This window comes from Tarenaya hassleriana, unplaced genomic scaffold (assembly GCF_000463585.1).
Source record: "Tarenaya hassleriana unplaced genomic scaffold, ASM46358v1 Cleome27, whole genome shotgun sequence".
Taxonomy (NCBI): domain Eukaryota; kingdom Viridiplantae; phylum Streptophyta; class Magnoliopsida; order Brassicales; family Cleomaceae; genus Tarenaya; species Tarenaya hassleriana.
This window is the reverse complement of record NW_010965946.1, coordinates 1,258,458-1,280,436: the sequence shown is the minus strand read 5'-3', so window position 1 is coordinate 1,280,436 and position 21,979 is coordinate 1,258,458. Positions and strand designations below refer to the sequence as shown.

Below are 21,979 nucleotides of genomic sequence, written 5' to 3'. Positions count from 1 at the left end.
CGTTCGTCATGACTGGAATAAAGTGGCACTAAAAAAATTCCTTTTTCTCTTCCATAAAATAATATAATAAATTAATTAAATAAAATAATGTTCAAAAATTTGTGCGCCAGAATAAAAGGCCGCTCGAGAATTTTGGTAATTATCGAATTATTAAAACGAAGTTAAAAATAAAAAAGAGAATCGGAGGGTGAAGAAGGATGGATGATACGCTTTCTACTGCGATGATAGGCTTGTTCGGTCGATCTTTGTGTTTCGACAAAGATATTTTCCCCATTTTGGCAATTTTGTAGCCTCTTCTTCTCCTTCCTCTCTCTCTCCACTGTGGGGTTCCTTGAACGAATTTGGAATTCTCTCAAGCTCCGTCTGCTTATCCACAAGCCTCACCGTTTGGGTTCACGCTCGCTTTTGCTACGAGTTTCTCTTCATGATCTGCTAGTTTTTTCTCCGTTTCCGGAATCTGGTATGCGATCTGATGTTGTTTAGGTTTTCACCTTATTATTCTCATGATTCGTTTTTTTTTTGTTGTTGCTGGAATTTCACGTGAACCTTTGTTTTCTGGTGGCTTTTATGTTCGTGTTAATCAGATTACGCATATTGCTGTGGATATGTTTGGTTTTGATGAACTTTACTGCGTGGGATCGATTAGGGCTTTATGGGTTCACGTTTTCCGATGTTTTGTGATATTTTTAGGGTTTTGGTTCATGCATGCCTGCCGGAGAATTGAGCTTTGAGGCCGGGTTTTGTACGAGTCCGTAGGATTTCGATGCTTTGTTGCTTTCCCCGAAACTAATAAGGCATGGAGGCTGCAAATTATCTGCTTTGATGCTATGAAAGCTTGTCTGATATGGAAGGAGTTGGGCAAGAAAATATTGCGAGTAGCGACGTTCAACTGAAAGGCCGAGAGGATAATGTTCCATGTAAGCTGGATAGTCACGTTGTTACAACAACGGAATTGCAAACCGTGAACGATCCTTTGCAGAGTGATTGCCCGGGGAGTTCACTCCACAAGAGTATAATAGATGCTTCTGAGTGCAAGGACTTGACCAGGTCTGTGGGTTCTCTCAATGGATCCGGGCCGCCACTTAGCAGCCATTATTTTGTCGAGGATGCCACCACGAGAGTTTCTGTTGAAGAGTTGACAGTAGGGAATTATCAGAATCCAGGTTTGGCTCTAGGGAGTAATACGGGCAATTCTAAGGCTGGAAAGTTTGAGCATCTCTACCGTTTGGCCAACGGGTCTGGTTTCCGGACTCCAGACGGGGACCTTGATTCTCAGCCTCAGGACATGGATCAAATGTTATCTAAAATCAGGCAGCAGCTTGCTGGGGCTCCTTCTGAAAGACAGAATCTGAAACCTTTTATGAGCAAGCTGAGTGATCAGTCTCTCAGTGCTGTTTCTGGACGTTTAAGAGCGGCTGGTGGTGACAAGAATATCATGAATGCTCCTGCATTGACCAATGGGAGTGCCCAACTTAAAACGAACCTAGGTTCTTCGAGTTTTTCTCAATTAATTCTTAAAAGGGCTATGAAGGGGAAGATGATAGTTGGCAAAAACCATGAAAGTCACCCTGATTTTGGTGGGGATCAAGACATTGGAGGATGCAAGGGAGAAAGAGTGGATATCAAGCCACCAAATATTCACAATGCATTAAATGTGAAATCAAGTGCCCAAAACAACCTGTCTATATTATATGATGTAGATGGGGATTACCCTAAATCCTCTCCCCGTGGAATCATTTTGAGGGAATATATTAGCTCAGATTGTCCTAAAAGAAACAAAGTTCAGAGCCTTCTTTTATTTAGGCAGGTTGTTGAGCTGGTTGACACAGCCCACTCGCAAGGATTCTTCTTGCAGAACTTAAGGCCATCTTTTTTCACTGTTTCTCCATCTGATAAGCTGGGGTACATGGGTTCTTTTGCCAAGAAAAAATTGGACTCTGATGCCAATGAAGATGTGAGTAGGAAGAGGCTCTTGGCTCTAGAAACATCTATTCCAGCAAGGGATTTGAAGCAAAGAAAAATGGATGTCCATGAGCATTCTCCAGGTAGTCGCTTGCAGTTCGCATCAGCTTGGCGACCTGAAAAAAGGACAAGCCCTTTGATCGATTTAAACACGATTGATACTCAGAATATAGACTGTAACGATCTCCCATATCAAAATCATTCCAACCATTCAGGCATATCTTCCTTGATCAGAAAACAGTCTGTGCCCGCAGCTGTCTGTCTAGAAGAGCAGTGGTATACTTGTCCTGAGGAGTTAAATGGGGATGATAGCAGACTTAAATCAAACATATATGCTCTTGGTGTTCTTCTGTTTGAGGTGAGAATCTCTACTAGTATATACTTATGATAAGCTTTCGGGTCTACTGTCTCTCTGACTATAATATTCTTATATCCAGGTAGGGATGTCTATTTTCTTTCATTGGACATCCACACAATCCGTTTATATTCTTTGCCAGTTTGAGCATTAGGTTTCGATCAACAGCTTGAATATTTTGTTTTGAATGGTTGTACTTTAGTGAAGTTTGCTTCTCCCTTTTTTTCTTTTTACAGTTTTGTGACTTTTAAGTAAACCTTTTAGCTCTCTTGTACCCGTTAATGAGAATGATTAACAAGGCATGACCTTTTGAACACTTACAATCTTGTAGGTTGACATTAATCCATAGTCATCTTTATCACTTTTTCTGTTTACTCGTTTCATCTGTTCTTGTGAATGAGAGTGTGCTGATCTCTCTAGATTGGTTGTGGTTATTTCAGTTGCTATGCGATTGCGAGTCAAGTGAGATTCATTCTGCCGTGATGTCAGATTTACGCCATCGGATTCTACCGCCAAGATTTCTTTCAAAAAACCCGAAAGAAGCTGGATTTTGTCTTTGGCTTCTACATCCGGAACCGTCCTCTCGACCAACAGCTAGGTATTGTTGTCTGTGGGTTTGACTTGGTTGCTTTGTGGCCACGATACAAGTGATAGTGTCTGCAAATAATTTTTTTTTTTTGGGTGGTTGGCCAATGGGGTTTCATTTAAGAGTTGAGATGTATTTTTTTTCAAAAAAGGAAAATCTGATGGTGGCGCACAGAGAAGCATGTTAACTTTTGGAAATAATATTTTTAATTAGCTATAGTAATCATCTGCTAGGTTTCATTTATGTATTTCCCGTTTTTGATACAACTGCTTTTCCTCATAATCACGAAGGTAATTTTGTATGCAACCACGTGTATTTATGTTCTCCATTTGCTCTTCCCTTTTCTGAAACAGAGAAATACTGCATTCTGAGTTGATATGTGAAGATGACTGTGCAATACCCACTGCCGCTTATGATGAGGTGTCTGAGTTGTTGCTTCACTTTTTGACCTCACTGAAAGAGCAGAAGCAGAAAGATGAATCTAAGCTTTTGCAAGACATCCAGACTTTAGAGGAAGACATTAAAGAGGCAGAAAGAAGGTACTCTTCCAAGACATCACTGCCCAAATTTCAGGGGTCTAATGAAAGAAGACTGCAGTCATGTCCCACAAGTTCAAGTTGTACCTCTCAATTGAGTACCTCTTTTGTGCCTAATGAAAATACAGAAAGGCTGATGAGTAATATCCATCAGCTTGAAGATGCATATTTCTTTATGAGGTCCCAAATGAACTTGCCAGGTTCCGCTACTAGTTCCTGCTCTGACAAAAGCCTACTGAAGGACAGAGACAGGTGTTCTGATATCCAGTATGAGAATCAAGATTTGAAAACGAAAGGGAAAACATCAGATCAACTTGAAGTGTTTTTCGAGGGTTTGTGCAAGTTCGCTCGGTATAGTAAGTTTGAAACATGTGGCACCATAAGGAGTGGGGACCTTTTGAACTCTGCAAATGTAATCTGCTCTATGAGTTTTGACCCTGATGAGGAACACATAGCAGCTGCTGGTATATCAAAGAGAATCAAGATTTTTGACGTCGGTGCATTCATGAGTGACCCTGTGACTGTCCATTACCCGCTAGTAGAGATGTGCAACAAATCAAAATTAAGCTGTGTTTCCTGGAATAGTTACATAAAAAACTACTTGGCCTCAACCGACTATGATGGTGTGGTTCAGGTGCGTATGAAAATCATTATGTTCTCTAATTTCCTGATTTACATTTTCTATTATACAAGGGGGCTATTAGGACCAGCCTCTCATGCTTCTTCCCATGAAATGCTTACAGAGTAGCTAGGGCCGCTTAAGTGTCCAAGTAGACAGGCTATTGTTTCTACTTCACATGTTCTTACATTATGGTGCTGGATGAATACAGATTTGGGATGCTGGGACTGGACAAGGGTTTTCTCAGTACACGGAGCATCAGAGGAGAGCCTGGTCAGTTGATTTTTCTCCATCTGACCCGACAAAGTTTGTCAGCGGAAGTGATGACTGTTCCGTGAAGCTTTGGAGCATCAATGATGTATGGTTCTTTTCCTTATCCTCTTAATGGAAGTAAAAGTCATTTAAAACTCGTGAACGCAGAAAAATCTTAGAGGGGTGTTTCTCAAGGGCTTGTATTGTCAAACTCTGGGATTTGTTTTTTCGATCTAGGACTGCGTACTATAACTCTATTATCGAACAGTTTTTCCCCTCTTCTAATGAATCTGTTTGTACCCCAAGATAAATCAGTTTCATCTGCAGATAGTATGATCTTTGGCTTCGAGGTACTGTTTTCTAAGTGATTATTTCAGAACTAATTTTCTTCCCTGATGGTTTGCAGAAACGGTCGGTTGGCACAATCTGGAGCCCTGCAAATGTTTGTTGCGTTCAATTCTCTGCTTTCTCCAATCACTTGCTGACGTTTGGATCAGCAGATTACAAGGTGTATTGCTATGATCTCCGGCATGTCAAAACACCTTGGTGCACATTAGCTGGCCATGAGAAAGCTGTTAGCTATGTCAAATTTATGGATTCAGATACCGTCGTTTCTGCATCCACGGATAGCTCTGTCAAGCTATGGAATCTTAACAAGACAAACTCATCCGGTTTATCCTCTGGTGCCTGTTCACTGACATTCAAAGGACACACGAATCAGAAGGTTGCTTGCAAACTATTAGATATCTGTTGATTTTCCTTTCATCCGTGCCTTTTGTCAGTTCTGATGTCTAATCTTCACCTGCGCAGAACTTTGTCGGATTGTCTGTTTTGGATGGATACATAGCCTGCGGTTCAGAGACCAATGAGGTAATATATGCCATCACAATTGTACTTCAGCATTTTTCTTTTGTGTTGGATGAGCTTGTCCTTTCAGCTGGTTTCAGTTCTTCTTATTGGCACTGAGTAGATTTATGCACATTTTAGTCCTAACCCTCTTCACTCACATTTACTTCCCGCAGGTATATAGTTATTATAGGTCTTTACCAATGCCAATAACTTCGTACAAGTTTGGATTGGTCGACCCTCTTTCTGGAAACGAGTTCTGTCATGACAATGGCCAGTTTGTGTCGAGTGTCTGTTGGAGAAGAAAGTCAAACATGTTAGTAGCTGCCAACTCCACTGGAAGCATGAAACTACTGAAACTGGTTTGACAAGAGCCCTTGTCTTTGCTGCTTCTCTGCTCATAAAAAAAAAATCATGCTCCCTGGGTTTCGGAAGATGGGAAAGGGCCATCGAGAATTGCGGACCTGTCCGTGTTTTCTGTTACGACGTTATCACCTGTCACCTTGTCCTAACAGTGAGAGACATTGACACCTGTCTCGGTCGAAGGCTTGGGGCAGCTGGTCTGAACCAGCATCCGTACTTGGGCAGTGATTTGCCATTACCACACTGCATCTCTGTGAACGATCGAGAGAGTGAACTGGAGATGAAGCATTTCCTCGGCGTTGTTTTTTATGATTCCCTTCTATTGGATTAGTATTCTTCCTGTGTCATTCAGTGAGTTAGATTCTCTGGAAGCTTAGGTGGAAGAGGCAACTCTCATATGAAGCACGGATTTGTATTTAAGGTATATAAAGTTTGCACGCTCCATGTAAGTATTTTGAGAAATTCACCATCAGATAACTTATACTAAGATAAGAATTCATATGATTTCTCAGATGATATATAAATTTTTTTTTTCCTCTTTCAGGCATATAAACATTCATCTGTGATCCGAGGATGTCTTTGTTGCAAAGTAACATATATCCTTATCTTTTTTTTTTTTTCTAATTGAAAATGGTTAGTAAGAATATAACATTTGGTTAGTATTTATTTAACATCATCCAACAAATATACTAATTAAATTCAGTAGAAAACAGTTGACTCGATCGAGTTTGACGGGGCTCTTCTTTTGGTTTTTGTTTCGTTTGCCGTTTGTCGTGACGAGAAAAGAACATAAACGTCAACTTGTATTCTCTCATCACCACGGCATATTCTTCCACCTTAAAAGGGTTCTTTTTAAAAAAAAAAAAAAAAAAAAAAAAAAAAAAACAGGGCAAATGCTAACAAAACACAAAGAAGAGAGAATAACAACCAAAGAGAAGAGAATGAGCTTATCAGGGAGAGACAAAGAAGAGGTGGCCATCGGCCCAGCGAGGGACGAGAAGCAGAGATCTGTGGCCAGTGGCTACGGACAAAGGGACAGCGACCGTTATTTCCGGATGCCACTCCATTACCCACGTTTCAAGAAGGCTGACTACGACTCAATGCCAGCCTGGAAACTCGATTTGCTCCTCCGCCAATACGGACTCTTCTTCATCGGCGATCTCCCCCACAAACGCAAGTTTGCCATCGAAACCTTCCTTTGGCCCGACGAATACTAGCCTTTCCATAATCATGATATAAAAACCTTATATATGCGTGTGTATGATATGAGTGTTCAATGTTTCTTTTGTATTATTACCTGTTGTTTGAACTCATTCACTGATTGATCGAAAACTACTAAATGCTTTTTTTTTTAAATAACGGAGAGAACCACCACGATCTTCGGTTGCGGAGTAAATTATCCACCGATCCCACGTAAATAGGTTGCAAACTAGGTGAAATAGGTAAACCAACCGAGATTTAAAGGTTTAGAAAAAATTCATCAAGGTTGAATGGAATCCACAATGGACTTGGGTTCCCAACCAATTGAGTCGAGGCTTCCAAAACTACGAAATGTTACCTAAACCTTTTTTTTTTATAACGGAGCGTCCTGGGCCGAAGTCCAAACTAATCTCCGGACCGGGAGCAAGCCATGTGCTTTGAAATATTCGCTCTCCTCCCCACCCTGGGACTCGAACTTGGGGCAGGACAAGTGATTTGCACCCCCGTTTCACCAGTTGAGCTACCCAGGATGGGTCATGTTACCTAAACTTATGGAACTGTCGACACTTAATATTACTACGCACCATCCACATGATCTGGCACTGTCCCCGAACGTTGATGATCGGTCCGATTTACGCCTCCTGTTGGATAGCTGTGTCATGGGCTCTGGTCAGATTTTGCTAATAACCAATGTCCGTTCACGTTCATGTCTCTTAGTTGAAGCCGTCGTACCTTTTTACTTTGTCCAAGTCCTTAATGTAATAATGGTGAGGGGACGATCTTGTTTGGGTGGACTGCACGATTAACCACTGGGAACCACTTTATCAACGCATACTAGGTTACGTGATTATTTTTTTTTGGGAACGTTAAAACATGCAACATACACGTAACCCAAATGGGCCGTCAATGACAATCTAAATGGGCCGAAATTAGAGGCCCAAATCACTTGACGGACTTTTGTAACGGAGCTTAACGGTGATCAACACACTAGGCGCACGTTAGCAGCAGTTGCAGTTACCGAGTTGGCAACTCACACGAGTTTACCAACCCGGCAGTAATTATAATACAATATCGCTCGCTTTATCTTTTGCTATTTTTTTTTTCCTCTCCGCCTTTTAAATAGGCCTCCGCGCCACAGCTAATTAAAATCGTCGCATTTCTCTCCGTCTTCTACTTCACAGTCCGAAACCCTAATTACCGAAAACAACTCTCACTGGAGGAGAGAAGATGCCGAGGGAGATTATCACTCTGCAAGTGGGACAATGTGGGAACCAGATCGGCATGGAGTTCTGGAAACAGCTCTGCCTCGAGCATGGGATCAATAAGGATGGCATTCTCGAAGATTTCGCTACTCAGGTATTTTTTCTTCTTCCCGTCCATTTGCTTTGGGTATCGCTGGATTTGAATCTATGACGCGTTCTGCGATCTTATGTAGCGTGATCTCTATTACGTTTTGGCTGAGACGAATGTATCAGTAGAGATTTCGCGCTGAAAGCCCTCATAAGTGTTGTTTAACTAAGCATGATTTGATTCCATTGCGTCTATGAATTGCTTAATCTTCCGAGGTTTCGTCCGTCTATATTAACTGGGACCAGTTGCCTAATTGCTTTATTTGGATAAACCTCATATAGGTATTTAGAGTTGTGAGTTTTTTGCCGGATATTGCTGTCGGGAAAGTAACTAAAAGTGATATTCTATACGAGACTTGGTGAAATTTTGGTTAGCTTTGTTGAAGTATGGTTGTGTTGATGTACTAATTACGAATTGGACGGCGAATTCTGATGTGCGTTTGTGTTTGAAGTCGGGATTAATGTGGTTAATTTTGGATGCTTCAGGGAGGTGACAGAAAAGATGTGTTTTTCTACCAAGCTGATGATCAGCATTACATTCCACGAGCTCTACTGATAGATTTGGAGCCTAGGGTTATTAATGGCATCCAAAATAGCGAATATCGGAATCTCTACAATCATGAGAATATTTTCGTTTCAGACCATGGTGGTGGCGCTGGAAATAACTGGGCTAATGGGTATCACCAGGTTTGTTTATCTGGCTTTGCATCTTTCTTTTTGAATGGAGGACAGCATTCTTTCTCACTTTGCGAAAAAATGATCCTGGGCACAGTGCTTATGTTAGAAGATTGACTTTATCTCCATTCAACGTTTCTCTCACCTCAACTGATTATTTTACCAGGGAAAAGGTGTTGAAGAGGAAATCATGGACATGATAGATAGAGAAGCAGACGGAAGTGACAGCCTTGAGGGTTTTGTTCTCTGCCACTCCATTGCTGGAGGAACTGGATCAGGTTTCTTGGAACTCCCTAACTGATATTAATTTCAAAGTGCCTGACTCTTGGTGTCCAGTGTCCACTGAATGTTGACATTTTCTAAATAGTTGAAATGATCTGGAGGAAATTGGAATTGATTGTATGATATCTTTTCTGGGCTTAGGCAAGGTCAAGGGGTGTAGTTCACTGATTTCAATATTTTGCTTAAGGAATTCCTTGATTCATATAAAGTGAATGGATGTCTTCTTTCTTGTTGAAGGCATGGGTTCTTATTTATTGGAGACTTTGAATGATCGCTATAGCAAGAAGTTGGTTCAGACATACAGTGTATTCCCAAATCAGATGGAAACAAGTGATGTTGTTGTCCAGCCATACAACTCATTGTTGACATTGAAGCGATTGACGTTAAATGCTGATTGTGTTGTTGTCCTTGACAACACTGCATTGAATCGAATTGCTGTGGAGCGACTTCATCTGAAGAATCCTACCTTTGCTCAGACTAATTCGTTGGTTTCAACCGTGATGTCTGCCAGTACAACAACTCTGCGTTATCCCGGCTACATGAATAATGACTTGGTTGGTTTACTTGCATCTTTGATCCCAACACCACGATGTCACTTCCTCATGACAGGATACACACCGCTGACAGTTGAGCGCCAGGTAAAATATTTGAGCATGTTACCTAGCCAAATATTAACTATGAAAACAAATGGATGATTGTTAACCATTTCATCTGGATCTCTTTGTTAAAACTTTTCTTTGTAATTTGGAAGATATTTACTTCACATGAGTTCCATTTTTGTTGATCTCTGATCTCTTATGTAAACTGTTCTTGCAGGCAAATGTCATTCGTAAAACTACTGTACTGGATGTTATGAGAAGACTTCTTCAGGTGAGTAATTTGATTTTACCAACTCTTTTATCGGATCTTTGAGCCAACATTATGCTTACGTGGTTGAATTCACATTCCACAGACAAAAAATATCATGGTTTCATCTTATGCTAGAACAAAAGAAGCTAGTCAGGCAAAGTACATATCAATATTGAATATCATTCAAGGAGAAGTTGATCCTACTCAGGTACTGTTTCCTTGGCAGTTATAAAATTATCATGGTAAATATTGAGGTTGACGTGGCTGCTCCTGCTGATGTGATTTATCACGTGTTGTTTTGATGATTGTTATCAGGTACATGAGAGTTTGCAGAGGATTCGTGAAAGGAAGCTTGTTAACTTCATTGAGTGGGGCCCTGCAAGTATACAGGTTCTGACCAATTGTTGACATGATCACTCTTTCATTGCCTTGAACCTGGATCTATTTCACATTTTTTCTGACTCTCCTATTCTTGACAGGTCGCCCTTTCAAAGAAATCTCCCTATGTTCAAACAGGCCATAGGGTAATCGTTGCTTCCATCATATCTAAACTATTGAAAATTGGACCCTTATTTATAGAAAGCGGATCATCTGCGTAAATAGTTCAGCAGATTACCAATCAATAATTTAACGAGGCTAAGAGTATATGCTTTAGCAGAAGACGGTGGGAGAAATTTCAATTATAAACTTTTAACTGGGCGTGTTGAATATTTCAGGTCAGTGGTCTCATGCTAGCAAGCCACACTAGTATCAGACACCTTTTCAGCAGATGTTTGAGCCAATATGAGAAACTGAGGAAGAAACAAGCTTTTCTTGACAATTACCGAAAGTTTCCGATGTTTGCTGTGAGTTGACCATTTCATTTTCCTACTTTTGGTTAGTTGCTGATGAATACATAGGATTTTAACTGTCCATGTGGTTTCTTCTTAAAGATATGCCTTCTGACAAGGCTCAAGTAAATACTGCTGCAAATGAAAGTGCGTCCTGCTTTGGTGATTTCATATATCTGCTTTTTAAAGGAGCATACTGTAAATCATGGGAGTAGAAAATTCTCTGTCATTCCCTTGGACTCTGGATTTGTGAAATCACGAGGTTATGCATTTTGATGTGAACAGGACAATGATCTATCGGAGTTTGATGAGTCTAGGGAAATAATTGAGAGCTTGGTAAACGAATATAAGGCGTGCGAGTCTTCAGATTACATCAAATGGGGAATGGAGGTAAGTGTAATGTATCCTTCGCCATATTTTGCTAGTAGGAAATGAGCAGAAACAATAAATCTTAATCTGTAAATGAAGGACCCTGACCAGCTGTTAACCGGAGAAGGCAGTGCTTCTGGAGTTGTGGATCCTAAGTTGGCATTCTGAAGAATAAACCCCCCGAGGTAACTCGTGGTATTGTACTCAAACCACTCCGAGCTTTCATCGCACGTACACAAGCCATTGTTCTGGGAGTTTTTGTCACAATGGGTTATTGTGTTGGAGAGTAGGAACCGCATGAAGGAGTAATGCAAGAAAATTTGGGATTGGTATAAGGGGAATCATGGAACACGTAGTTGCCGAAAATCATAAATCTAGGAATGTCGGTCGCTTCTTTAGTGTTTTCTTCTTCTTTTTCTGCAAACTCTGAGAACAGGGGGAGGAGGGGGTTGTGGTGATTGGTGAATGGTGTGTGTTTTCTATTGTGATCTCATCATCCCATGTGATGTGATTTAGTCAATCCGTGAGAAAAAAACAAGCATGTGCCGTAGATAACGGCATGGGTACATCGGTGTATCTATTTATCTATTAGTGATCTTTAACGTATTCATGTTATTGTATTTTCGCCAACATATACATGCATATATGCATATACATACATACATACATACATACATGCAAACAGTATAGATGAGGTATCGCAGGAGTAAATTAGGGAGACGTATGGTTAAACTATTTGTTGGAGGGTCGTGTTGTGTGGGGAGGTTGGCTTCGGCTTCCGCCCAACACTTTCACTGCAATGTTCTCGAAGCAAAGCAAAAAAAAAAAAAAAAAAATCATTTCATTTTCTGGTCCATACAATGGAAAATATCAATTAATCTGACTCACATTACATTATTCTCATGACCCCCTTGCACGGACAAACCCATTCCTACATCTCTCTCTCTCCAAAGAGACTCGGGTCTTCTTCATATGTTCTATGTGTATAAATTTGATAATATGATTATGTAACGTTAATTTTAATGTTTTCTATGCTTTCTTTGATAAGAAGGGAAAAAAATAAAAGAAAGTGTCGGCATATTGAATGTGTCACTATGTAACCGAAGCAACCACTTGCACTTGGCTTGAAAATTCCAAGAAACGCATGTTCCCTTCCCTTCTCAAGGTCATAATATTTCCTAAGCAATGTGTCAAAAAAAAAAAAAAAAAAAAAAAAAAAAATCATTTCATTTTCTGGTCCATACAATGGAAAATATCAATTAATCTGACTCACATTACATTATTCTCATGACCCCCTTGCACGGACAAACCCATTCCTACATCTCTCTCTCTCCAAAGAGACTCGGGTCTTCTTCATATGTTCTATGTGTATAAATTTGATAATATGATTATGTAACGTTAATTTTAATGTTTTCTATGCTTTCTTTGATAAGAAGGGAAAAAAATAAAAGAAAGTGTCGGCATATTGAATGTGTCACTATGTAACCGAAGCAACCACTTGCACTTGGCTTGAAAATTCCAAGAAACGCATGTTCCCTTCCCTTCTCAAGGTCATAATATTTCCTAAGCAATGTGTCCCATTTTCTATATTGTGGTGGGTGGGTTCAATTCCTAACACGATTCTAAATCAGTTGGCTACACATTTACTGTCTTGGCTGCCTCTTCGAGCTTTTTATCCACTGCTGAAACTTACAAGTCTATCTATCACAAGTACAACTGTGGGTAACAAACAAATCTTAAATATTGAATTCCACATGTGTATATATATATATATATATATATGGGTGTATTCCTTTGTTTAAATTTTCAAATTTAAAAAGTGGTGACCCCACAGTCTTAGCATCTGCAACGTAATGCATATCCCAATAATGAACAGAAATGATTGATATTTCTTTATTGGCCATAAGCAGCATGATTGATATAACCAACCCCAAACGGCTATTCTCCCTCTCTCTTAGATTCTGTCATCTAATAAAAAAGATTATGTCAAATAATTAGCATCCATAACAGTAGTAAACTCTCGCATTTCTCCTAAATATACTGCCAAAACCACCACACAGAAAATAAGAAAATCCTCGTAAAAGATTTTATGATAGGATTAAGCTATAATCACGCTGATTAGCTTCTTGATAGCCGTTAATAGCCGTTTCCATTACTCGCTCGCTCACTCAAATTTTAAAACAAAAATCATGAATTCAAATTATTTGATTTTTTTATTCCAAAACAAAAAAAAAAATCAGCCAATCGTATGATACCAACTTGTCTGACAGTCTGTTGGCCCCACTCCACACCAAATTTTTCATCCTTTTCTTACAATAAAAAACACATATTCGTTAAGAGATAGAGAGAGAGAGAGAGAGAGAGAGAGAGAGAGAGAAATCACATGGCATGGCGTCGTCGCTGTAACGTTGGCTGGACCCACCACTTTTTAACTTCAATTTTCTAAAGGTTATATTATTATAAATTATATATTCACAATCCGATTAGAAAAACTTGTTTCCTTTCTTTCTAAATAGAATACTTTGTCATAGATTTAATATTCATTTTTGGTGAATATCATTCTAAATATAACAACTTGAATTGTAGATATTTGGATACCACTAATTCTTACATTACATATTTAAATATTACAGTTTTTTTTTACAAGACGGCAGTTTCACAGGACAACATTTTAGCACGTGTATGTTTACCCAAAATTAAACCATACTGCGTAGGAAAAAAATATATTTTATGTTATCATTATTAAGTAAAATCGCTTCATTGCATAGAGACATAGAAATCCCATTATCAATCTGATTATATATGAAATTGCACCCAATTATTTCTAGATTAGTTTATACAACTTTCAATTTTACACGTTGAAAGTATATTTATCTAAAGCAATTGAATTTTGACTGATCAAAGAATTCTTGTGGGGAAAAAACGTATGTCTTGAATTTGATTAATAAAAAATACCTGGAGTTAATAAAAAAAGATATGTAAAATAAAGGAGTAATATATGTTAACCGGCTGTAGCCGGTATCCTTTCACGAATCCTATTCTATAAGAGCGTGAGAACCTCTCGCCCGTCTCTCTCCTCTCCAATAGATTTCTCCTCCGTCTCTGCAGATACTCTCACCGGAGTTTTTCTTGCAGAGATCCCTTCGCTCTTTTTTTTTTTTTTACGTAAAATCTTGCCGGAGCGAAATCCAGAGATGGCGTCGAGGACTTCCCTTGCCGTGTTTGCCTTGTTCGCCTTCATCTTCTCCGTCGTCTCGCCTCTCGCCGGCGCTCAGTCAGCCCCTGCTCCGGCTCCCACAAGCGATGGTGAGTTCTCATGCTTTTTGATTCGATATCACATTCACTTTTCAGTAGATCTGAAAACGCTTTCTTCGGATTTCTGTTTCGAGTCCACTACGCGTGAAATCTGAAACTCTCCTTCCAGAATTGAATTTGTCGGATTTTCCGACGCACATTGTATTTGAAGGTCGAAAAAACCATCAGTCTGTCTCGTACTTTCCACCCAATCCGAGTTTTTCGAACCCTAATTCGGAGCTAATAGGGGAATTATCTGGGATTGTGAGCAGGGACAGCGATTGATCAGGGGATAGCGTATTTGCTAATGGTGTTGGCGTTGGTGCTGACGTACCTCATTCACCCCCTGGATGCGTCTTCCTACAGCTTCTTCTGAATTGCGGGTCATTGTTGATGTTTGGGGTTTTGGCTTTCTGGATCCATCCAGGCTCCTACAATGTGAAAACTGAGGTCATTTGTTTATGATTGGTGTGATTCCTGGATTCTGGTTCCGGAGATTGTTATTTGATCAGAGATTATTGTTCCTTCTTCCTCCAGTTTCTTGTCTATTATTTATTCATACATATATATATATATATATATGTGCATTGAATTATTATCTTCACCCGTCGAGGAATTCATGTTTTTTGGGGGCTTAACACCATGAGTTTCTCTCTCTCTTGTCTTGAAGCAGGAAGTGTACTTCCTCCCTTAATGCGAGGAAGTGTGACTCCCGATTGAGATTTGGGGAAAACCAGATTATGTCTGATTTCAAATACAGAGCCATTCCTTTGAAACCAGAAATCAGAATCATCCGTCTACTTTTGACTAAATAATAATAATCATTCGCATTGTTTAAAGGGATCCGAGATATTGGCTTGTACTTAAATCATAACTACAAAAGCAAATCTTAACCACCACATTCCTACATTTTCGTATCCGAATGCTTGTTTGATATATTTTTCCATCTGAATGGAAGAATTTCATGTTTTTTTTTTTAATCTTCAGAGAAGGGCCCAAAAAACAAAAAACAAAAACTCCCAATGAGCATTGGCACATGCTATGAAGGCAGGCCTAAATAATAGAGCTGTCAGTCTGAATGCCTATTTTTATTCATCCATCCTCCTACTACTCAGATTCCCTTTAACGTATCAGACAGATATACGAATGTCTAATTGCATGTGAATTCCAAAATAATACCCATAATTAACAAAATGAATAAAATACAAGACCACTCTAGTGGCATCGACAATTTCAATCAAATGGAATGGAATGGAGTTCGTACCTTTTATTGGGTTATCATCAAATGCAGACAAGAGAAGGAACAAACTTCCATCCAATGTGTGTGAATGTTGGGTTTAGGAGTGGTGGAGATGGTGGAGTGAGTACTTGACGACCTCGTAAAAGGAAACGACTATGGCTACTGAAGGACCTGCTCGTCCTACACGTGGCCCGATCCCCGTAAACAGTCCCCTGATCCCTCCGTCTCTGTTCCATTCCACATAATTCAAATCACGTTCTTCAATTTTATGCACATATCTGCGTGGTTTATATGTTTTGTTCTATCATATGTAACAACTAACAACAACCCACTATTAGATAATCAAATCTATTGCACAGATTTGTCTTGAAATAATGGTCGGATTCTTCCCTAAACTTGCCAATTCAAAAACTATTACCAAAGCGGGGCCTAAGAGAAGGGAAATATAGCTTGGACATGGATCATACCTCCATATTTCCCGTAAGGTCTGTCTTGTGGTCATTCTCAAGGCTCTATCTGGATCCTTCTGCAAAGGGAAACATTATGTTATAATCCACATCCTGACTCTGTGGTTTGTGGCACATGAACCTGAAAGCCAGGTACTGAGTCTAACCTCTATTTGCCGCCGAGTCTTTGCAACATCAAGCGGGCATGTAGCTGCTGCAGCAACAGCACCAGCTACAAAACCACCAGCAAAGTTGGCACCAAGAATGCTTGTTGCCTTGGGTTCTTCACCCATGAATGAAAGAATCTTTCTCCGACTCTGCATAGCCAGAAATGGTACAAGACTGTCAAAAGGAACGGGGCAGCAGCAGCAGCAAGACTCGCTGATAGATTTAGATAGTATCAGCTGAGTTCCGGAGATTGATTACTCACTGGTTCAAGAATCGACCAGCAGATTGCTGAGAAAGGAACATCGCGGGCAAGTTGAGCACCAAGACCCGTCCACAAGAGCCTGTAGCCTTGTACTGTGACAAATATGAAGGTAAATATCGGAAAATAGCAAGCCTGGATGAATATAAACCTGGTAGAAAGCTTACAGTTTTGTAAGTTGTTTGGGCCCTTTACTGGGTTAACAACTTCAACCAATGTCTTCCAAACGCCAGGCAGTTTCACATCTCTTTGGGTTTCCTTAAATGCCTGGATTAACAGCAAGAACAACATAAGCTCTAAACCGGATAACTCCAAGTCCTTTATTAACCCCTCCTTGCAAATGAAAGTATCAGATTCTTTGGAAAGTGTTCACATCCGCTTCATTATTTTTCTTGCAGCCAGATACCTCCACTAGTCTACCACTAAGGTATTGTTTCTTGAACTATTACTCAGAAAAGATCTAGGGAAGGCATCAAAGGAACCAAAAAAAAAAAAGATTGATGGAAATGAAGTGGCTAGTTCTGAAGATTACCTGCATCCTTGTCCTTGCTAACTCAATAGGATAACAAGATATACAAGCCAATGACCGTGCGATGGTTCCTGCAACTAGTGGGACGTACGGTGTCACTCTTGGGGCTTTTCCTGTGGTGAAGTCCTCCAGTAAATTGCGAAAGTAATCGTAACAAGGCATGTAAATCCCAACCTAGAGACAGATCCAAAGTCAGAAAGAGTAAGCCGCCAAGAACCCATATCGATAGTCAGTAGATGCGAACCCACGTATTTTAAAATAAAAACATAAGATGAGTAGAAAGTAAGACAACAGCTGGGAAGAGGACTCACGGTTGGAATGGCCAATGCTAAGCTTGCGTTTGTACCTCTCCACAGTCTGGAAAATCCTTCCTGCATAAAGTCGTTCCTGTGAAACTCTACTGATAAGTAAATCATGAACTTGATATAAAACCAGTTTTGAGATTATGAACATGTAGCTTACGGTGCACTTGCCAAGACAGATACAGTACTCAACACCATCGGCAGCCAAAGAGGCAACAAGATTATTAAAATCTGTTTTTTTTTTTTCAACTCATCCACAAAGTTGCTATCAGATCATATCGACTGCACCTCCTAGACGCGATTATATCGTCTCAAGCAATGGCCTTTACAGTCAGTAACAATGGCAAGACAGTTGTTCTAACCTGACGTACGATTTTGTAGAACACATCTATGGTTCCTCGATACCGGTGATCGGAGCATAACGAATCAGAGCCAGTGACTCGACACACTCCAGAAGGATGATTTCTTAAGTCATGAATCATCTGAAATAACATGTGAAAACATAAAATTTCAGGAGCTAAAAGATACCGTAGCCAGTTCATCCCCAATATTATATGCGTACTTCGTTTGAAAACGTCAATCCGCAAAATGAACGATCGAACTCAAATCTGAACGCAAATGAGCAGTCAAATACCGTCGTATTGGCGTCGATACATCCCAGATGACAGAGGCCTTGATACGGAACTCCTGCAGCCTGCGCTTGTAATCTCGTCTGCATAATTACATACACGAAATTCGACACAATTTACGCCTGACGTCCATGATCACAGCAGAGTTCAAAAACTAAACAGCAATCTCGAGAGAGACATAACAGAACAAGGTTTTCGAACTGAATCCAAACCTTAGCGACATCGAAAGGATTGACGATGATCGCCGACAGAAAAGCGGCGCCGGCGGCCGACAATGCCCTCTCTCCGACTCCCAAGTCCTCATTACGCATGGATTTCTCCTTCGAATCCAATTTTACTTCTTTGACCATATCAACAAAACGAAAATCCAACCACTAAAATTCGCTTCTGCGTCGATTTCACGTGAGAATTCAATCTCTGCGTCTGTTAGGGTTCTACCGCTTTCGAATTTTGCATGGGGAATCCAAAAAGAAGAGGAAATAAAAGGCGGAAAATTCTGAAAAATGATTCGTGGCGTGGACACAACGGCGCCAAGCAATTAGGACTTCCCCCATGAGCTATGCGCTTGCGACACCCAAAAAAAAAAAAAACCTTGACAATTAACACCACGTGAAAACACCCTCCCGTTTTCAACTCATTTGACTGGACTCCCTGCTGTTCTATCTTCTGCGCCGCCGAGTTTTTCACGATTTGGGCCTCGTATGGGCCGAAACGCGACAAACGGGTATTACGAATTAAAGCGTGCCGTTTTAATTTCCTTGACATGAACTCCGTGTCGTTTGTAGACAAAACGAAACTAAATGTAGAACAGCCATGTCTCTTCTAGAATCTGTTTTTGTCTCTGGTAATGTTCTTGTCCATTTCATCCAATTCTATGAATGATGGTGAAACAGTTCCATGTGATTTCTCTCCTCAAAGTCTCTGCAAATTTCTTTCTGTCTCCACCATGAAACTGTACAGAAACACTATTATTACAATCCTCTGGCCCTCCTCTTTTCCATTCCCCTTCATAAGCTCCCACGATTTTTCCGTATTTAGTTTGATCGATTTTACTCCTTGATAAATTTTTTTTTTTAAATGATTATTATGCAAATATAACAAACGTATATCATTATATAAAACTATATACCTAACCCCATTGAATATAGTTGACTGCCCACTACTAATTAATTCCTTGTTTTTGAATTTTGAAGTATTCAGTTGCATTTGGTAAAGATTTTGTTTCCGCTCGTTCCATTTATATGCGACAAGATTTTTCCCTTTAACATCTTTTACATTTTCTTTTCTTTATTCGTTTGCTATATATATATATATAGGTAGTAGTGGTTTTGCTTGAAAATAAAGCTTTGTGGAAATTGATTGGATTGTAATCGACCCCACAAGGCCCAAAATGCTTCTAAAAACATCGTTTTTTGTCCTTCTCTACGCACCAATGACAGTTCACAAGTGATATCATCCATTTTATAATTTGTTTGTGTGAAAAATACATCAACATGTACGCATGAATTGGGATTGAGCATTGAGGGAACATAGTAAGACACCGAATGAACAAAAAAAAAAGGGAACTCGTGATTTTTTTTTTGTAAAGGGTCTAGAGGGAGGTTGAAGATCTTATGGGGCCCATCGTAATTTGATGGCAGAGAGATTTTTGTGGCCAACTTGCATCTCCTCTCAATCCATCCTTTGGGCCAACCTCTGTCTGAAAAAGACACTACCTTTGGAACGTGTTCGCTATGGGCTTAGAGACCCACCTCCCTTTTTTTTTTTTTTTTTTTACATTTTAGCGCCTGCATTTATTATTCCCAAACATTCACAGACCGTGATATTTTTTTTTTGTAACAATTTTAATTTACCGATCAATCCATTTACACAAGTTTTGTTATTATTAATATATTATCTTGTATTTTGCTTTTTTTATGATTTGGTCCGTTGCGGTGAACGCATTGAATGCTGCTGCTGTATGGATGCAACTTGCAAGTGGGTCTGTGAGAAATTAGAATTTGAATCTCTACTTTTGTTTCTTTTGTAAATCTTCTTTGGGATTTCATATGCTAATAAAGCCTGAACTCTGGTCACGTTCATGGACACTCCCATATACTTCTAAAAAACGCCTACAATATTTTGAAAACAATAATAATAATAATTTTGTGGCATTGACCGATTATTATAATATTACATACAAACTAAAAAGAAGTGCCGAGTCGGTGGAAAAAAAGGAGACTGCTGACTCAACTCAGAGCCATTTACCTCTGTATGAAAAGGAGGGTTCGTAGACCAGAGGCACCACCATTTTCAATGGCCCTCGAATAGACAATATATATATATATGTATATATATTAGCCAATAGGGTTTTTGCCCCCTTTTTTTGTGAATCCACCACATGACATCAGAAAAGGTCAACGACAGAATCTTGAAAGAGTCTTCTTCTTCGAAGACCGAAGGGAGAGTGTCTCGATTAGCACAAGTCGATGTTCCAAAAAACACGAATCGAGTTCGCGTGTTGTCAAGTGGGTACTGTTCCATCACCACCCCCCTCTTTTTTGTTAACGGACATGTTCCTATCCATTGGCTCTGTCTCGTGAAATGTCAACACCCTTCTCGAATTTGAAACATACAAAATAATAAAGTTCCATTTACATTTAAAGATGGGACAATGACCCAAACCCAACCTCTTCAAAACTCACTTTAACATTGTTTCTGGTAGGGATGGGTGGACGTTTTTACCCGAGACTCTCGCGAGTTTCAGAGTATTCGATCTGGTAGATATTTGGATACTCGCCGCGAACGAGACCGAAAGACCAGAAATTTGGATTGCGGATTTGGATGTTTTATATTTGACTTTCTACATTCTACCCAAGATTGGATAGTACAGTGGTAAAAAAAATGCAAAACATATTTTTATCCTGTATTCAAATTAATGCAAACGTAGGAAGAGATATTCAACCGTACTTTTTCGTTCCTCTAAAATATATAATTACGCTAAAAACCTGGTGAACTTCCGCATTATAAAATAATATCTATATCATATTATTCAATGTATTTACAATAATAGATAGATATAATTTTGTATACATTTTTTTAAAAAAAATACCCATAAACATCAATAAAAAATTTAGGAATTTTTGTAATTTTGGTATCGATTTCAACTCCGAATAACCGAGTATTTCAAGATCGATATCGAGATAATATTTCAAGAAATCGAGGTCAGATACTCCACAGATACCCGCTTGCTTCATGCGACCATCGGATTTGATTTCGTTACAAGTCTATTATACTTTTTCTCTTCTCCATGCATATGCTTCATTTGCATCACGTCAAAAAGTCGAATTATTTGCAAAAGCGTGGACCAAATTCAATACATGTAGCGCACCAAAAAATTAAAAATCATAGGTATGAAAGCGAGAGAGAAGTTTGGATGTCAAGCAAATCATAACCGCAATGCTATCATTGTCCCTTTTCAGATGCGTTTCAAAGTTGTGAAGGTTGGTAACATGGAAAACAAATTGGTAGGGCTAAACCATTTCAGGGTTTGGCCATTCACATGGATGGATGGCCACGTTTACCTTGACGCTCCGTTGAAATTTTCGACACACGAACATGTCTCTCCGCGACACGTTGGCCTATGAAACACCACCACTCACACACACATATATATTAATATACATGCATATATATGTCTGTTATTGTGTCTTATTCATGTACATGATCGGGATATTTGGAGCAAAAATTCATTCAAGTTGAGATTTTGATGGATTATATTTATAAAAAAAAATGCGAATGGGGTGACATGTCAAACAAAACCCACTTGAAATACATGCACAAGAACAAAACATATCCGTTCAGCCAAAGCAAATATCTTCAAACAAAAATTGGCAAACTTAAAAAAAGTGAAAAAAAACCCCAAGAAAAAGACAAGGATTAATATTTGGGAAATATAAGAATATATATAAATATATATACGTCTCCCTCGCGTAGTTGCAAACACTCTCCGATGGAAAACAACAAGAAGCTGTGTCCAAAACCCAAAACCCAACCGGGA

At 39.4% G+C, this 21,979-nt stretch overlaps 4 protein-coding genes across 9 annotated transcripts; 3 read left to right on the top strand and 1 right to left on the bottom strand.

The window, feature by feature from the left end:
- The first annotated feature begins 174 nt into the window (after positions 1–174).
- On the top strand, positions 175–6,440 carry LOC104817338 (protein SUPPRESSOR OF PHYA-105 1-like). 5 transcript variants are annotated; one of them, XR_772509.1, is made up of 10 exons: positions 175–460; positions 691–2,320; positions 2,758–2,915; positions 3,257–4,073; positions 4,270–4,416; positions 4,717–5,034; positions 5,121–5,180; positions 5,333–5,964; positions 6,064–6,108; positions 6,408–6,440. XR_772509.1 is itself a non-coding variant. In XM_010546493.1 (8 exons), the coding sequence occupies exons 2-8, from the start codon at positions 845–847 to the stop codon at positions 5,522–5,524; spliced, it is 3,168 nt and encodes a 1,055-aa protein (XP_010544795.1). In that variant the 5' UTR covers positions 175–460; positions 691–844; the 3' UTR covers positions 5,525–6,057. The 5 variants fall into 5 exon arrangements, 1 of the variants encoding a protein (XP_010544795.1); XR_772511.2 differs by having other exon boundaries at positions 5,333–5,940; positions 6,408–6,431; XR_772510.2 differs by lacking the exon at positions 6,408–6,440 and having other exon boundaries at positions 5,333–5,940; positions 6,064–6,279.
- A 1,397-nt stretch (positions 6,441–7,837) lies between these two features.
- LOC104817337 (tubulin gamma-2 chain) lies at positions 7,838–11,639 on the top strand. The gene is made up of 11 exons (XM_010546492.2): positions 7,838–8,075; positions 8,555–8,755; positions 8,910–9,021; positions 9,263–9,663; positions 9,842–9,895; positions 9,978–10,082; positions 10,190–10,264; positions 10,354–10,398; positions 10,591–10,719; positions 10,990–11,094; positions 11,173–11,639. The coding sequence occupies exons 1-11, from the start codon at positions 7,947–7,949 to the stop codon at positions 11,239–11,241; spliced, it is 1,425 nt and encodes a 474-aa protein (XP_010544794.1). The 5' UTR covers positions 7,838–7,946; the 3' UTR covers positions 11,242–11,639.
- Positions 11,640–14,151: 2,512 nt separating this feature from the next.
- Positions 14,152–14,903, top strand: LOC104817336 (arabinogalactan peptide 20). Its single transcript, XM_010546491.1, has 2 exons — positions 14,152–14,379; positions 14,640–14,903. Exons 1-2 carry the CDS (start codon positions 14,268–14,270, stop codon positions 14,741–14,743), a joined length of 216 nt encoding a protein of 71 aa, XP_010544793.1. The 5' UTR covers positions 14,152–14,267; the 3' UTR covers positions 14,744–14,903.
- A 634-nt stretch (positions 14,904–15,537) lies between these two features.
- On the bottom strand, positions 15,538–18,503 carry LOC104817335 (mitochondrial carrier protein MTM1). Of its 2 annotated transcripts, XM_010546488.2 has the most exons (10): positions 18,153–18,503; positions 17,946–18,023; positions 17,674–17,793; positions 17,321–17,380; positions 17,013–17,183; positions 16,648–16,747; positions 16,484–16,575; positions 16,221–16,370; positions 16,075–16,133; positions 15,538–15,834 (listed from the first exon to the last, which is right to left on the bottom strand). In XM_010546488.2, exons 1-10 carry the CDS (start codon positions 18,288–18,290, stop codon positions 15,705–15,707), a joined length of 1,098 nt encoding a protein of 365 aa, XP_010544790.1. In that variant the 5' UTR covers positions 18,291–18,503; the 3' UTR covers positions 15,538–15,704. The 2 variants fall into 2 exon arrangements, with proteins under 2 accessions (XP_010544790.1, XP_010544792.1); XM_010546490.1 differs by lacking the exons at positions 17,946–18,023; positions 18,153–18,503 and having other exon boundaries at positions 17,321–17,396; positions 17,674–17,787.
- Between the last annotated feature and the right edge of the window lie 3,476 nt (positions 18,504–21,979).

Excerpts from the sequence above, each read along its gene's own strand:
- LOC104817338 (XM_010546493.1), top strand. The coding sequence starts at position 845 with ATGGAAGGAGTTGGGCAAGAAAATATTGCGAGTAGCGACGTTCAACTG. Across the intron at positions 4,417-4,716 it reads AGCTTTGGAGCATCAATGAT|AAACGGTCGGTTGGCACAAT; the intron begins GTATGGTTCTTT and ends GATGGTTTGCAG. Across the intron at positions 5,035-5,120 it reads AAGGACACACGAATCAGAAG|AACTTTGTCGGATTGTCTGT; the intron begins GTTGCTTGCAAA and ends TCACCTGCGCAG.
- LOC104817337 (XM_010546492.2), top strand. The coding sequence starts at position 7,947 with ATGCCGAGGGAGATTATCACTCTGCAAGTGGGACAATGTGGGAACCAG. Across the intron at positions 8,756-8,909 it reads GGGCTAATGGGTATCACCAG|GGAAAAGGTGTTGAAGAGGA; the intron begins GTTTGTTTATCT and ends TTATTTTACCAG. Across the intron at positions 10,265-10,353 it reads GGGGCCCTGCAAGTATACAG|GTCGCCCTTTCAAAGAAATC; the intron begins GTTCTGACCAAT and ends TATTCTTGACAG.
- LOC104817336 (XM_010546491.1), top strand. The coding sequence starts at position 14,268 with ATGGCGTCGAGGACTTCCCTTGCCGTGTTTGCCTTGTTCGCCTTCATC. Across the intron at positions 14,380-14,639 it reads TCCGGCTCCCACAAGCGATG|GGACAGCGATTGATCAGGGG; the intron begins GTGAGTTCTCAT and ends GATTGTGAGCAG.
- LOC104817335 (XM_010546488.2), bottom strand. The coding sequence starts at position 18,290 with ATGGTCAAAGAAGTAAAATTGGATTCGAAGGAGAAATCCATGCGTAAT. Across the intron at positions 17,794-17,945 it reads GTATCGACGCCAATACGACG|ATGATTCATGACTTAAGAAA; the intron begins GTATTTGACTGC and ends ATGTTATTTCAG. Across the intron at positions 16,371-16,483 it reads GCTGGTCGATTCTTGAACCA|AGTCGGAGAAAGATTCTTTC; the intron begins GTGAGTAATCAA and ends CTGGCTATGCAG.